This window comes from Pomacea canaliculata, linkage group LG10, assembly GCF_003073045.1.
Source record: "Pomacea canaliculata isolate SZHN2017 linkage group LG10, ASM307304v1, whole genome shotgun sequence".
NCBI lineage: Eukaryota > Metazoa > Mollusca > Gastropoda > Architaenioglossa > Ampullariidae > Pomacea > Pomacea canaliculata.
The window spans coordinates 15072938-15089480 of NC_037599.1; the positions used below are offsets into that span (position 1 = coordinate 15072938).

At 46.6% G+C, this 16543-nt stretch overlaps 1 protein-coding gene across 2 annotated transcripts in view; it reads right to left on the minus strand.

The window, feature by feature from the left end:
* The window catches only part of LOC112573144, a 50423-nt gene extending 35804 nt beyond the window's left edge, over nt 1-14619 (minus strand). The window contains exons 1-9 of one of the 2 annotated variants that reach the window (XM_025253235.1): nt 14211-14619; nt 11281-11373; nt 8312-8375; nt 5923-6155; nt 5246-5395; nt 4889-4973; nt 1902-1947; nt 743-823; nt 85-194 (exon numbers count right to left, since the gene is read on the minus strand). In XM_025253235.1, the coding sequence (XP_025109020.1) occupies nt 85-194; nt 743-823; nt 1902-1947; nt 4889-4973; nt 5246-5395; nt 5923-6155; nt 8312-8375; nt 11281-11373; nt 14211-14235 (887 nt within the window). In that variant the 5' untranslated portion in view covers nt 14236-14619. The remainder of the gene's footprint in view (nt 1-84; nt 195-742; nt 824-1901; nt 1948-4888; nt 4974-5245; nt 5396-5922; nt 6156-8311; nt 8376-11280; nt 11374-14210) is intronic. The other variant, XM_025253234.1, reaches the window with a different exon arrangement.
* Nucleotides 14620-16543: the final 1924 nt, after the last annotated feature.

The following is a 16543-nucleotide window of genomic DNA, read 5'->3' on the forward strand; positions in this document are numbered from 1 at the left end:
AGTCCACACATCCCCATCATGCCTACAACAACCAGCCGTGTGTATTGTACACAGCACTAGCGACACCTGGACTGCAATACTTACCTGAAGACGATTTCTTCTTGGTTTTCTATTTCTTTTTTTTCTTGGGTCAGATATGTTTTGAAAACTTCTTCTTCTACCGATAACTTCCCTGATTTCTTCTGCAGCGTGAACTGCAAGTAATGAACAGCATATACTACAAACAATGAACAGCATATACTACAAACAATGAACAGGGCGCACTGCAAGTGAACTGTGCAATGAACTGTTGTGTATATCTATATATCGTATATATAACAGTACAGTGATATGTACAAAGACTCTTAGTGTAACCTATCTCTACTCAAATCCGAGTGTGCTCGCAGTAAGCTCACAGTACAGCTACATTAAGGAGCACTAATATATTTATATAGGTTCAGTAAACAAACAGACTTCTGTTGTTATCAGGACAAAGCCAGGCACAAAGCTCGCCGATTAAACATCTGCCCATTGGTGTTCTAAATAGCTATAAATCGTGTTGTAAATATATTAAACTCTTTACATTTTGTCTAACGAGGCATGATGGCATGTACACCTTGGTTAAGTGACATGTCGGCCAAAGTCATACTTTAATGAGAAGTGGCACACCTACAGTTGACATGACATGTTACCAACGACTTCTCTCTCAACCGTCTAATACAAGGTTCGGCAAGAATAAACAGCGAGCATAGAATAAACAAACCAGTTCAGTGAGAAGTTGCAGTTTCTCCTGCTGAAGCTGTAGTCGCTGGTTTTCTTGCAACACCTGCTTTTTCCGCTTTTCCTGAAAACAGAATAATTGAGATGCTTTTAGTCTACTTGTTTGTGTGAATGTACTTACTGTGTACAGTAACATTGAATGAGCAGTGTGCCACGTGACTGAACTACCTGTAGGGAAAGTTCCCACCTGACTGACGGCCTTTGAGGTGTGTGGTTACATTCATACCGCCTTTCCCCCACACAGACAATGCCATGTTTCCACACAAGGCAAGCTCTGTCAAAAGCTGGAAGCAATGAGATGGTAAAGGTGATCTAACAGAATGCACAGCCAGCAATGAAATGGAGCAGAAGTGGGCGGCAGAAAGTAAAGCTGTACAACCGGCTTACTCAGATTAGGAGAAAGGATCAGGAACCCGCCAGGCTTGTAGATGGTTTCCAGGGTGACAAACGACACAGCACTCGTCTCACCCGGCACCCACAGGGTTTGTTTAGCACCTCGCCACCCGATCGAAGAACTCGCCAGGCTTGACAACTGACCAAACGTGCTGCCTGGCCAGAAGGTGTGTTAGTGTGGTTAGTGTGGTTAGCGTGGTTAGTGTGGCCACCTGTCACCACCCGTCACCACCCGACACACCTGTATGCGAAAGCCACACCTGTACCTCACGTGGACGGTGCATGTCGAGCAGACAGTGAATTACCAGGATTCCCTTGACTACACTCGTCATGAAGAAGTTACTTGTGAGCGGAGGTAGATATTGACTGAAGGCGAAAAACAAAGACGGAATGAAGGGGGAAAAAAAGAGAAATATGTGGAAGGAAGAACAAAAAGATTGAAGAGGAGAAACCATTTATCTTTGCGTGAAACCAGCTTTCAATGATGATATTCCTGGTCAACCCAGACTGAGCTGACAGTGCATGTTAACCTGCATTAAGATACATATATGTTTACTGAGCACAAAACAATCATTCGTGAGCACAGTGCAATATTCAGGAACAGAATAGTACATCCACTACAAAATGTTTCATCAGATGCTAGTGGTAAATGTATCGACAATCCATTTTTTTAAACCCTCTACAATCCTTATCCTTGTGACAGAGACACCTGTCCAGTGCGAGCTGTCAAAGGGGGGGTCAAGTCTTACCTTTAGAGACATAAGCTTCTGCTTGTTCTCCTCGTACTTCTGTACCCTGCAACACAACACATCACAGACTGGTGAACAATGGTCATCACACACAGACAATCTTTCTGCAACATTCCCTCTTCCATCGACTTCTATTGCCAGGGTTGTCCGAACATACAACAAAGTTTAATATTTATTGTTTGAGCCCAAAGAATTTTTTAGCCGGACCTGTCTTCACTTGGATTATTTCGGTCAAGATGAGTGTCAGGCTGGATGGGGAAAGTTTTCTTGTTCAAAACCCATTTGGCTTGAGCAAGTTTTCTCCGGGAAGCTGACGACAAATTGTTTTCGGCCGGGTACCCTGAGCTTTGGAATCGATTCGGCTGAGCTCAGCTCTTTTTTTGCCTGCAAACTTTGGCTAATAAAAATGTCCTTTCAGAAGAGTGTCAATGTCTGATAATATTCTATATCCGCGCCGAGCATCGGTCAATGGCCACTCAAAGTATCATGTTTAGCATCTATTATCACTGCACATTAATGGTCCTATAAATCATGGCAGCATGCTGTAGTGCCATATACCATGCTCAGACCTAATAACATATTTGTATGCAGTTGTAGTGCATGGCTGACTGTAAAGCTGCCTCTTGGCCAGACACTAACATTCAGGTGTTGTTGAGACTGTACAGCGGGGTGTGACCGCAATAAGGGGTGGGTCACATCCACCCCTTTAATAACATGCTTGTATCCAACGGTTGTATCGATGTGGAAGTGGGTGCCAGTGTCTCCAGATTGATGGCAAAGCTTTCCCACAGAATTAAGTGAACTGGAGGGAGGCTGCACACCCTCCGCCTGCTGCCACCAGAGGGACGGCGGCGCCACCAGCGTTTCTCTCTGTATGCATAACAAATACAGGAGGGAAGAGGATCAAGTCGAAAATAAGAAACTCAGGCAAACATGAAGCATGTATGTAGCAAGGCAATCTCCAGTGCTGACAGCTGGATTGCAAACAAGCTCTTGTCTGTCCCCCTCTGTGGGCCCGGTGGCTTGTTTTAGCGCGGAGTGACATTTGTATACTCAGTAGTATATCAGTTGTGTACTCAATAAACCACCACGGCTGATTCCGTGTAGCTTTGCCATGGCTCCTTGATTTAATGTTGCCATAAAAGTCACAAAGTGAACTTTGAAGATCGCTAATTTTGTGTGGCCAATATTTATGGTCAACAGAATCCCTGTTGTAAACCTAAGCTTGGGGTCGAACAGGAATGATCTACAAGCACTTGCCAAGACACTTCTCTCAGTACAGCAAGCCAGCAAGCTCTGTCTGTATGCTGACAGAACACTATACTAACGATTGTTCTTCAAGGCAAAATACTAGCAATTAATGTTTAACCGATGTCTGTAATAATAATAAACATCTTCATGGCGCCATATCACAGCCCTAAGAGCCACCTCATGGCGCTATACAGGTGATACTAATTATAACAACAATAATCATGATAGGGAAAAAGTTAAGAAACCAACGAAGACGAAAAGAGAAGGAAAAAAACGTGTGGAAACAACAACTATTATTATTACTGTAGTGATATCACAGTCGAGCAGATCACTAGCATCATGACAGGTCAAACAAGGGACTCTAAATTCAAAATGAACTTTGTGCGTGTTGTCGGGGGAGGAGTGCCGAGCGCCACAGCGTGTTCATGATGATGCTGAACTGATATGCAAATTAATATTTAGCCGACGGCACATCCTCAGCCCCACGGATGTCATTCAAATCAAATTATTCATTCCAACTGCATCGGTGCCCCCCAGTGTTACAAGTGTGTTTGGCTTTGAGGTTCTATACCACAGGCAGTTTTCAGATGTTTGTTGTGTTTGTGAGCCAGCCGACAGCGTGAAGAAACATACTTGACAAGTGTTTCTTTTTGCTGAATGTATTGCAGCATGGCGAGCACCTTGCGGTGAGAACGCATGCGCAGCGACGAGGATATGTCCAGTATTTACAATCAGCTGTCGTCATAGTAACCCAGCATGCTTTCTCGCCGAGGAATGCGCCGATAGCTTCCCCGTCGGTCATTCCGAGTAAATAAAAGTCGACAGTACAAATCAAATATATTACTCCTCAGTGTATGGAATGTAATACTCCTGAGTTTTTAAAAAAGTAGATGATATGAACTAAATTTATGATTCCTCAGTGATAGTCGAGTGAATGACTCAAAAGATAATAGCGGAGTAAGAGGCAATATCACAAAGTAATAGCCTCCTAGAGCACAAAGCTAAACATTACACAGACACAATCATGTCCTGAGAACAGACAGGTAACACACAGCTCACACCTGTACAATCAGATGCTGTAACAAGCAATGTGAAATATTTCATCTATTTATTACTTTGGGTTACACGAAAACATTTTTTTAAGGTAAGAGAGAACCCCGGCACTCGGCAGGTATACAATCTTTGAGTTTACATTGCAGGTGAAACGCTGGGTGACATTATTTATACCTGCCCTGCATGCCGGAGACATTAGTTGTCTCGCATACCCAGGGTAGAGGCAGGCAACTGCTAGCTGACCCCAGCAGCTATTTTCAGCACTTGTTTGTCCAGGTTTGTCAGGTGACAGTGAAAGTTTAAGTTATAAAGAGCCTCTCAGCTTCTCCCCGCAGTCACACCTTATTCCGGGTGGCGCTCAGGCTCCAGGGGACGCAACTTGCTTTAGAAAGCGTGGAGAACTCGGTCATTTCCGAGGCCAGTGTCCACCTTTAGTTGAGTGCACGTGCACAGCACGTTCAGGACGATGCAAAGTCCTTCAGCCTCTCATCACACAGAAACTTGTGTAAGTTAGAGCTCAAATTACCAACCGAAAATTTGTCAAAGGGGTGGAGTCTGTAAACCTCATTGTCATTGTAGAAGTGGACGGAGCCAGTAAGAGGGGGTCAATAGACTGTGGGGGGAGAGAAAGAATAGAGAAGTTGATGACAGGGCAGGAGGAAGAGAGCAGCCTCGTTACTTACCGTCTTTTCCGTGACTGTAAGGACTGGGGTGCAACTCGCTCTGGCAGTAACACAAACACATCCACGGGTCCTGCCAGGCTCCTTCCTGCGGCGCAAAACCTCTCGTCAGTGTGAAGCTTATCATCGCTTATGTCATCGGTCTGGGACTTAGACTCGTCTGGGACTTAGCACTTTTATATTACAGCCAAACGAATGAATGAAATCAGATATAAAACTTTTATGGTCAGCTAGGGGCCTCACAAACACTGTATACAACAAAGCTTGCGGCCATCTTCCCTCTCGCACTCTCTCTCACACACAGCTGCCTAGTAGGCTGATGACATCAGATGTAGCAGATGACTTGTTTTCCTCACTAACCGGTGGTGGCGAGGCGGAGGAGGTGGCAGGCCAGGCAGAACTCCTGCTCGTCCAGCCGCCCATCCCGACTGACATCCGCCAGGTCCCACACCCGGGCCAGCACCTCGGGTGGCTGTCGCGTGGCTTCAAAGACAGTTCTAACAGTCTCACCTGCAACACGTGGACAATACATCATCACGACTGAAACAACACAATCTTTATGCATTCTCAGGAGGAATTAAAAGATCGAAAAAATAAAGGTTTGTAAACGCCAGAGACAGCATTTCAGTTTATCGCACACAGACTTCAAAAACGATATATTGGACAGTCGGAGTATTCATCACTAATGACTAAAACACTAACTGCTAGTGGATAGATTGATCAGCACATGCTAATGATATTAAGACTTATTACGAATCATCAGAACACTAACAGCTAATGATTAATCCCGGAAGGACGAAGACAGGCGGCCATCGTATATTTGGAGTTGCTACAGTCCCGCTCCTACCTGGTGAACCCGATGATGTATTGCAGTCTGACTAACGAATGCACGCCAATGGCGCCGATCAATCGTTGTCATATTCAACTCACCCAGTGGATGTGAGTTAAGTATCATCAGAACACTGACTACTTATCATTAATTAAATCAGAACATGCTAATGATAATAGGACTTATTACTAACGATCGGAATACCCACTGCTGATGGAGCCTTGCCCGTTGGAGTCCAGGGCCTGAAACATCCGGGTGTACCCCTCCTTCTCCTGGGGTGTGACAGGCGGCAGCAGCACTGGCTCCGTGCTGGGTGGGGTCAGCTTGCGTGGGAGGGTTTCGGGTAGCTGGAGGCCCTTGAGAAGACCGCGTGTCACGTGCATGGCCAGCACGAACTCGTGCACGTTCAGCACGTTGTCTTTGCTGACGTCGGCGAGATTCCTGCGCGACACGAGACTGGCGTTAGGTCAGCAAGAGATATCAGTGAGATCAGCTCAGTAAATAATCAGTAAGCACATGATATCACCTTTGGTATTAAACATCATGCCAGTATATTGCGTATATAATATCACTTCATACAGGACAATATGAACAACTGAAGGAGCTAGTTCCCGAGAGTGAGTTAGTCCACAGACGTGTACAGGTGGACTGCTGTCTGTCTGCCGAGACCAACGCTTAGTCTTTTGCGAAGTTCTCCGCTGTTAGTCTCGGCGAGCCTAAACAATGTGACTAAACCGGAAGCTTTGTACAAACCAGCCTCGTTTTAGTAGTTAACTGAAAAAAAAATCGTCTGCCAGCAGTCCAGTAATACAAGTTCGTGGTTTGTGTTCATGTGTGAGCGAGGGGAGGGAGTTGGGGGTACGAGTGCATGTGAATGTCCTTGTTCTTACAGGTACATGACTAAAAATGTTGCAGGTCAGAGATATACTCTGTTGAGCTGTGTTCCTGCCTGGTCTGAAGCCAGTCTGTTCTTCTGCTTGCAGTTCATCAGCGGAAGTGTTGATGCGTTTCTGTATAACTTTCAGCATGACTTTACTTGGGGGGATGATGAGGCTTATTGTTCTGTAGTTCTGGCAGTTTGTTGTTTGCCAGGCAGGCACTTGATTCGAACCCTCAGGGAAACAGGAGAGTTGTCAGACCGCAGCAGACTTGGAAAAGAACAATAGAGAGCGAGGGAAAGAACATCGGAACCACCTGGGCCCAACTGAGGGTTGCTGCCCTAACAGGGTCCGCTGGCGAGGTGTTGTTGCGGACCTATGGTCCTCGAGGAGTAAGAAGGAATGAACTAACATGATCTTTAGTCCTGCTACCGTATGAACTCGTCTCTAGGATCATCTCTTAGTTCACACGCCCTCAAAGCCGTCACAACCTTAAGAAGAGTGACAGGGGACACAAGCTCCCACAAGCACACAGGAAATGATTTATGGCGAAAAGCACTCATATATGCCAATGGTATGACAAGTATTTGCAGACCGCTGGGCCAGAAGCCCGCTAACCATGCCGGCTATTGTCACGGCAGCAAAAGTCAGGTGGGCTGCAAGCATTGCCCACACCTGTCGTTCCTTTGTGAGGGCAGAACACACCCGCCGAGTGCCTGTCTGCACGTTGAGACCCTCCTGTCTGCACGAAGGCTTTCCACGTCAAGCGAGACGGGACGTGGGGTGGGACTGCTTCTCCCACACGGGTGGCGACACGGCACGGACAGAACCACTGGTATCCAACTCCTTCACTAGGGTCAGCAACCCACAGTCAAGACCCCAAACTAAAGATAATCTGACACACTTGACTGACTGTCTATATCAAGCACTGGCGTGACGTACTAGAGTAACTACACTAGACTGTAGAGTAACTACACTAGACTGTAGAGTAACTACACTAGACTGTAGAGTAACTACACTAGACTGCCCACATCAGGCACTGACACACTAGACCAGTGGTTCTTAACTGGGGTTCGATCGAACCCTAGGGGTTCGGTGAGTCGGTCTCGGGGGTTCGGCGGAGCCTCCGCCACGGAGGTCAAGACACATCCGCAATTCGTGATGACACTAAAGAAGGGTTCGGTGAATGTGCATATGAAGCTTGTGGGTTCGGTACCTCAAACAAGGTTAAGAACCACTGCACTACACTGACTGCCCACTAGACTGTCACTGTGACACCTACTTCTCTCCGGTTACCCAAGTAAAATCCTGACGACTTGCACATTGAGGTAAAATATACGATGATGGTGCCATAAGAAAAAGGTGGTTAAAATATACGATGACAAGAGGCTCGGGAACAATAATTATGTTTAGGTCAAACTTTTTAGACAGTCGTTACAAGAAATCAGTTTAATGCATCACTCAGGTAAATTTCTCTACATTCTCTACTTTATTTCAAATAATTTGTAATATATGGCAGAAGGTTTATATTTAATATATTTAATAATATTTAATACCATATATTTATAGGTTCTACCAAAAAAAAAAAAAAACCAACAAAACAACCGACTACTGTGTCGCTCTGTTGCCCAATACGCTGATGTGCGTTGAAAAATAATTTCCTAGTCTTGGATCGCGAGGCATGCCTTTCATCCACGCATGACAACGGCGACAACTCACCATATCTGACTCAACACTCGCAGCGACAACCCCGACTTGAGAAACAGATCCCTCACGTTCTCGCCTGCAAAAAAAAAAAAAGTAAGAACAAACTATGCAAGTACATTCAGTGTCAGCACTTCGTCAACATTCACAAGCTTGACAGTCTCACCATGTAAACCACAATTTACAAGGATACATGAGCAGGTACACATTACACCCTTCATCTGAATATATATATATGTAGTTTATTCTTTAATATACGTCTGGCGGCATAAACAGTTGTACAAGTGCGAGATGCAGCCTGGGACTGGCGAGTGGGTGGTTGTTACATTAGCTGTATGACTACGGATGGCCTCTGAGTTATTTCACCCTCAACAGCTGTATTGGGAGGACGAGTCAGGACGGGGTGTCACCCGACCCTCGCACACCTCAAGAATTTCTCGCACGCACGACCCTCGTCTACAAAACAATGGCACCTGTCGTCAACAACGTCAGCAGCGACCAGCGTTAGCATAACGAGCAGTCAGCAGAAGCACACAAACAATTCCATCCTGAATGTTGCGGGATGCATCACAATCTCAAGGCTTGATGACATCCACTCCAACACAAAATCATGGACACACAGGGTGCAACTTCAGTCGGTTTTTTATTTATTGATACAAGGACATGCACGCGATTCTCACCCTTAATGCACACCGCTACTCAGCACTAGAAGGACTCTGTTACTGGGGCTACCATTCCAGGATTGCTCAGTCTCCACATATACTGAATGGTTACAGACAAGGACACTAAGGCAGTTCCCGTAGTGTCTCCACACACAGAATGTCACTGTACCGCACGTCACCAACATGGTAGATGTCTACTTCCGGTGTTTATAAAGAACGAACACCAACAAACAACTGAGCAGGTGAATTGCTGTATCAACAGCCAACTGTGTGGTTCACCCGACACCCAGACATCGTAACCGCATATTTTATCAGCGGGAAACCTGAGCCACAAGCCGGAACAGAAATGAGCTGAAGACATTAAAAGACCGATAAACACCTACTAAACCGACATCTCATTGGACAGCAGCTTCAGGTGTTACAGGGACAGGAGCTAGAGAAGGCGACAGTGTAGACTGTTGTAGGTTGTTGGTACCTTGCACTCACCGCACTGCTGGACCTGTTTCTAGCTGATGGTTGTGATCAAAATGACATTTGCTGTACGAGACCGCATCACCCACCTGCAGCCTACCTACTGGACCAAGTGACATATTGAGTGTAGAGACACGCTGTTGCTCACAATGTGACGTGTTGCATGTCACATGACAGTGTTACGTGTAGAGACAACAGTGTTGTATATCTGATGTTACATATAGGGAGGGGCTACATCACGGCAAACAGATGCCACATGCACAGAAAGAATAATGTGCCCGAGACGAGAGGTGAACCCAGGACAACCAACCTTCACTGTATGTGACAGTTGCTAACCGTGGCGCCACCGGACCGCCCTGATGATAATGTAGATATACACAGCAGTGTTGTGTACTATATCTGATGTGTTACATTTAGAACTATACTATTGTGTACTGTGTCCATCATGTCACATATATACACTTCTATAAAATTCACTGTCTGCCTCAGCTACTCTCCGCTGTTGTGTACCATCCACACTTTCTGACTTTCCCTTTGTTCTTCTCTCATTCCTCTCTCTCCCAAGACATAAGCCAATAGTTCAGTCGCACCGACCCTGCCACCATAAACAAGCAGAACACAGCAAAGGGCACAGCTGAGACCTGGCTCCCTGTTCTGCAGTTCCTGGCTCCCTCAAGTCATTCACAGGATCGTGCACTCACGTGACCTCACTTTGCATGGCGCTGACAAGTTTGAGCAGCAAGATGGCGCACACAACGGTCTCACTGTGAAGTGACGTAAGCCTAGCGATGGAAGTTTGGGTCGGCAAGAAAGCTGCAGGCGGAAGCAGCAGGTGTTGTCGATCCTGACCCCAAAAAAGTCACGTCACAGTCACGGAGCAGACGTCACTGCTTGTGTTGTCCGTACACGTCACAACTGAACAACACTGTTACATGACGAATGTCACGTGTAGTGCGCCCTGTCTCGTGACGAAAGTAAACCTGGTGGGTCAGGATGGACAGCCCTTCCTGCCCCGACTTTTGCCGCTAATCTTACGATTACGACTACGTGTCCCTGTGAATGTGATCAGGGACTACTTGTCACTGTCAGGGGCCAGCGACTGTGACAGGGTCAGGAATTACTTGTCACTGTCTCAGGGGCCGGCGACTCATCTGTTGAAAGGAGGGAACAGCTGACTACCCTCCAGGATCAGTTGGCTGACATGCTCACCACTGATAACCAAATGTACTTTGCTGACAGCTAACCCCTTATGTGACCCACGGGTGCTCTCCTCCTTCACGCGACTCCACCAATCTCCTGCCCCACAGCACTCCCCAGACTGCAGCTGTCGCCGAACTACTTGAATTATCTTTCAGGAACTGTTTCACACGCTGGCGTTTTCCCTGTTAAAGGATAGCACGCTTATTTATCAGCCTGCCGCCCTGCGCATGTCAAGGGTGGCCCCTACATCTCCGCGATATAACACAAGCTAACACGACACCAACATAAACTAACACACATGAACAGTGAATGACTGGCTTCTTCGTGTCGTAGCTGCCATTTTTGTCTCTCTAGTGAAGTGAAAGCCATCCAGAAGTTTACATTCATAAAAGAATCCCTGATTTAGTTTTCTTCTGAGACTTTTTCGCAGGGTTCAAACCTCGTTCAAGCAAAAGGAATGAGCGAAAGGGAGAGTGTGACGAGGAACATACCGACTGCCCATGGAGGGCTTGCGTCACATCCATGACCGTGTGTTCTGAAAAAGAGCGACAGAAGAAGACAGTAAGAAAAGCAGATAGGCAGATGCAGACTGAAAAAAAATCATAAAAGAATTCTATCCAGAATATTCTAGCTGCACAAGCCCCACCTTACCCAGTAAGTAGCCGTCCAAGGGTCCCTGACTGTAGAACAGCAGCTCATACAGCGCCCTCTGCTCGTCGCTAACTGCCGGCCAGTTAAGACCATCTGAAACAAAAGTTAAACTTCAGTCTCACACTGCCAGAGGTGTCCTCATACAGGTTGCCTGGTTACCGCAACACTGTCATTACTTGTGACTGTTACGAACAGAGGGAGAGGCCAAGAGATGTGCACGTGACGTTCGCTTGCCACGTGCCAGGGAGCATCTTGGAGGATGGTACAGCGGTTGTTGTACATGAAAACATTACTGTACACAAAATAATTAATATTTTAAAAGCTGCAATGTGCTGCTGAACTGCTGTAAGCACAGACTCACTTCAATGTCCAAACTGTCGCATTGGTGGTCAAACACTGTAACCGTCTGAATACATCTGAATAAAATGTCTGATTGAATTTTAGTTGAAACAATAATTTCGCCGAGTTAGTAGACAAAGATGACTGCTATCGTGTTGCACGTGCTTAGGGTTGTTCTCAGACTGCACAGGTATCTTGATCTTCCACTGTTTCGAGCATCGAACCTGGTATGGAACCATCTTCACCTGGGTTAAGGTTGTAAACGAGTGCAGAGTTTCCAGGTGTGTAAAGGTGTAGTTATTGTAGGGTCTTCAATCTTTGCAGGTGCTCAAATGTCGAACCACACCATGTCAACTGCAGCAGCTACCAATGGCTGGTTTATTTAGTAGGAAAGTGTTCGAACCTTGAAGTGATTTCGGACTATCGAGGGAGAGGGAGGGGGTTGGAAACCGGAGTATCTGGAGAAAACCACCGACTCCCAGCCCTGCCGACAGGTGGCACGAACAGATAGTGTCCGAGACGAGATCTGAACCCTGGGTTTCTCACTGCAGTGGTGAGTGTTTAAACACTACACTACTTGTTGAAATAGGGCTAGGGCTTGCTAGAATAGCACTGTTGTTTGAGAAATAGAGCGGGGCCATGTAGAAATAGGGCTGGGGCATGTAGAAATAGGTCTGGGGCATGTAGAAATAGGGATGGGGCATGTAGAAATAGGGCTGGGGCATGTAGAAATAGGGATGGGGCATATGGGGGAGCAGTACTGTGTTATGCGGGCGTAAGATAGATAACTCTACTCGTATATTTTTTTCAAACAGCTACTACAATCATTAAAGCAGCCTATGACGCTCATCATCATTATCCCCACATTAATTATTTAATAGATAACGATCGGACTGGAAGCAGGTCCTGCAGACTAATTGTCGGGTGGACACGATGCAGGTGTAGGCACCACGAGGCCGCCGCTCCTCTATGGTCTCCTGTCACGATGGGAACAGTGGCGGGCGACACGCACACGCAGACAAGATGGAATCGCTATCTCGATATGCAGCAAGGTCAGTATTTTGAGACGAGGATTCACTCCTATGTCAGTATGTGACAGTTTGTCTAGACTGTAACGATGTAATTCACAGTAAGATGAACATTCGCTCTTATGTCAGTATGTGACAGTATGTCTAGACTGTAACGATGTAATTCACAGTAAGACCACCATTCGCTCATATGCGAGGACAACATATGCAGTTAACGACACGATGTAGTCCGCTCTCAGACGACCATTCACATACATGCAAGAACTATATATATATCTGAATAATAAATTTGTGGATTAAACAGCCTGCGAAACATCGTTTTCACGGAAGTAACTCGTTGAGGCGTGCGCATGACTATCTCGCGCAAAAGTTCTGATCGTGACACCTTAGTCTAACGGTCTGTCGTCTCTTTGATGTTAGCGGTCACACCTTTACTATGGCATGATAGTAAGGTGTGGAATGACAGTAAGGTGTGGCATTATAGTAAGGTGCGGCATGATAGGTGTGGTATGATAGTAAGCATGATAGCAAGGTGTAGCATGATAGTCAAGTGCTATCCACAGCAAGTGTGTTGTCATAACATTGTGTAAAGACGACATCTGTGGCATTGGACGAGAAATTAAGAGCAGTTCCTCTGTTATGTCATTCAATCCTACTTTCAGAGTGCCTGTAATGAGTTTCGAACCTTCTCAGCTCCGACCTGTCTTATGTCTGTTGCTTACATCTAACTTCTGTTGCAACCTGTCGCAGTCTGACTTAAGTGCGGATGATAAGACCGGAAACAAATGATCAGCTATGTGGACTGCAACCACACAATAACAAATGAAAGAATGCCGTTGCCGACTGACAGCAAATCAAGGTGCACGGCGTTTATCAGGTAGATAATATCTAAGTGCTGCTTCCTTGGTGACGGAAGTTCGGGGCGAGAAGTGATGTTGCAGTCAAGGTTCACGCGACAATGGCGGCCTGTGCGACAGTCGTGCAGCTCGCGCTGTTGACTGGGAGACACCTGTTGCTTGTTGTGTCCACACATCCTCGTGCCGGGCGGTCTGCCAGTGACTGCCAACCACTGACGCAGTGCTGACATCTTCCCGTCCCATAGCCACCTTTAGGTCACACGTTGAAACTGTTGCTAGGAAACTGTTGTCCTATTGTCGTCTGATAACTGCCCGTGTTTCGACTGTCACGCCCAGGTGTTACAACATGTAATGCGAGCACGGCCTCCATCATATCATGTCAGTCTGCAGTCACCAAACTATGTATAGCCGAGTAGTCACTACTTTTTGAGGTCAGTCATGTCGGGTGGCACTGCCCTGTTCATTCAGTCTTTGTTGACATGTGACACTCGGACACGCTTGCATGCACACAAGCACATCGATGGGTCTAACTGGCTGTCATTACAACTCATGAGCGACTCAGGCAGCGAGTGGAGCCTGCGAGCAGACGACAGAATGGCTGCCACCAGGTAGAGTACCTCACCACAACACGTGACACGTGCAGTCGACCCACATGACTTTAAACAAACAGACGACACTATTGCAAGCTCACGATCAAGGGCCTTACCTGCTTTGCCTCCTCCCTCCTCCATTATTCTGAAACACACCTGGCTTGGTGGACGACCATAACCATAGGTCCACTCCCCAGGGAAGAGTTGTTGTTGAGGGGGAGCGGGACTGGGTCAGTAACTGGGTGAGATGTCAACAATCCCGCACTCTGCGGACGGAAGACGGGTGGAGGACACTAATCCACTGACTCCTGCTTTGAAACGCCAGGGAAAAGCCGCCTAAAAGGCTAGCCTTGCTGACAGCGCCCACTGGTGGCAGGCAGGAAGGAAGGAGGAAAACACAAGCGGCGCTCGGCCCACCTTGTCAGCCCAGTCCTCCTGTACACCATACCTGTCGCACTTCTCTCCCCTCGCACCCCACCTGCCTCGCGGGCCGAGGGTTGTTGCACGACGAATGTCACAACAGCAGAATTCTTGCGTGACTGCAACAGGTTAGTGGGACAATGGCAGGACAACACCTATAGACACACACAGCCTCAGTTGACAGACATGTACTGCACCATACCTGTAGGTCAGAATGAATTTAACAGTGATTATTTTGACAGGTGATCGCTGATGGGATGCTGATGCCGGTATGGCGGTATCTAAGGAGTATCTTGGTCTGTGGAGCGAGTATCTAACTTGTTTGGGCTTTTTTGTATCTAATGTACCCGATACAATATATATGTCGGGTGGTCATGTTGATGGCACTTTTGGTGTCTCAGTGTGTAGATGTATATAGGGTGATTATCTGTGGCTCTAAGTAAATGTCTGGGTATACCTGAGGTGGAATAAACTCATAGACAGCTGTCTATAGTAGCTTTATGGCGGAAATACTCGTCAACACCATTATCGATGTTGTGGCCTCAAACTGGTGCTGGCTATAGTCGACTAGAGAAAGTGTGGGTCCCAGGTGTGACCACAGACACCTAGCAAGGTCTAGCCTCATCTTTACGACTGTCAGCGTGCTGCAATCAATACAGTGGCCCAGGTGTGTGGGAGTCGATTACCGGATGTGTGGCAGGCTGTGTGCTATTTGTTGCTGTGCACGATGTGTAATTAAAGATTCTGGGCTCGCCTTGAGTGGGATACGTGTGAAGGATTCGAGAACTGCTGTCGAACTCAAGCCTTTCACATCCTCATTTGCAATATTCGTTACATTGTGCAATAAATAAACTGCAATAACAGCCGGAAAAGAAAAAAGAGAGATGTGTGAAACCTGACAAGGACAAATGGACGAAAAGACTTGGACTCTAATGAGGACAAATTAATAAAAACTGTTAAAAACATCAAGTGAACTATGGCAGTTCAGAAAAACTGTCAGGTCAATTCACGGGAGAGTGCGCGCGCATAATGCTGTCTGTTTGTGCGTAAGGCTATGTGTATCTGTATGTGTTTGCATAATCCTGTCTGTGTTTGTGCATAAGACTGTGTGTATCAGTATGTGTGTGTGTGCGGGCTGTTGCTGCGCGCCTGCGTGTGTCCATGAGTACACGGACTGATAGTACTCATGCCGAAAAGGCGCGCAAACAGCCGTTGCCCAACAGACCAGGGGTGGTTTTGGTAAACATGAGTTTATCCTTTGTAAACAACAACGCTACCATACGTTTGACATGGTGACCAGGTACCAAACCTCCAGCATGGCTCGTCAGGGCCTTGACCACAGTCTTGATACAGATAGTGTGGTTCGTCAGGGTCTTGACCACAGTCCTGATACAGATAGTGTGGCTCGTCAGGGGCATTGACTTGCGACTGTGGTGATACCAGCTCTGCTGGGGGAGGTGTCCTTTATGTTGACAGCCAACATTGTTCACATTTTTGTCCCATCAGTATCTTTCATTGAGGGGTGTTGCCCACCTTGCCCCCCTGGCTCCTGCCATGCCACTGGGTGATGCGGTGCGGATGGTGTGATGAGAGGTCTTTTCACTATCTCTGACATGTGTCACACGAGTAACACTATCAGTCTCTGGAAGATAACCCTCTGGACGACGGTCGACGACAATAGTCCTTGAGTGACGAAGGCCTGCTGGCCACACCTTTCTTGATTTGATATCTCCCCCCCAAAATCGCTGTTGTGTGTGTGTGTGAGAGAGAGTGGTATAGAATGTATCTATTTCTTTGTTTGTACATACATGTTTATTTATTTATGAGAAGCATTATACCTATGTGTGTGTATATATATCTATAAGAGAACCGCTATACCTATCTGTTGTGTGTATATATAAATAAGAAGCCCTATAATTATCTGTTGCGACAGGTATTCACAGACAACAATACTTGTTTGGCTCCATCCTCCATGCCACTGCTAGTAGCAAGCGATAGGATACAAAACCTCGAGGTAGGATACCCTTCT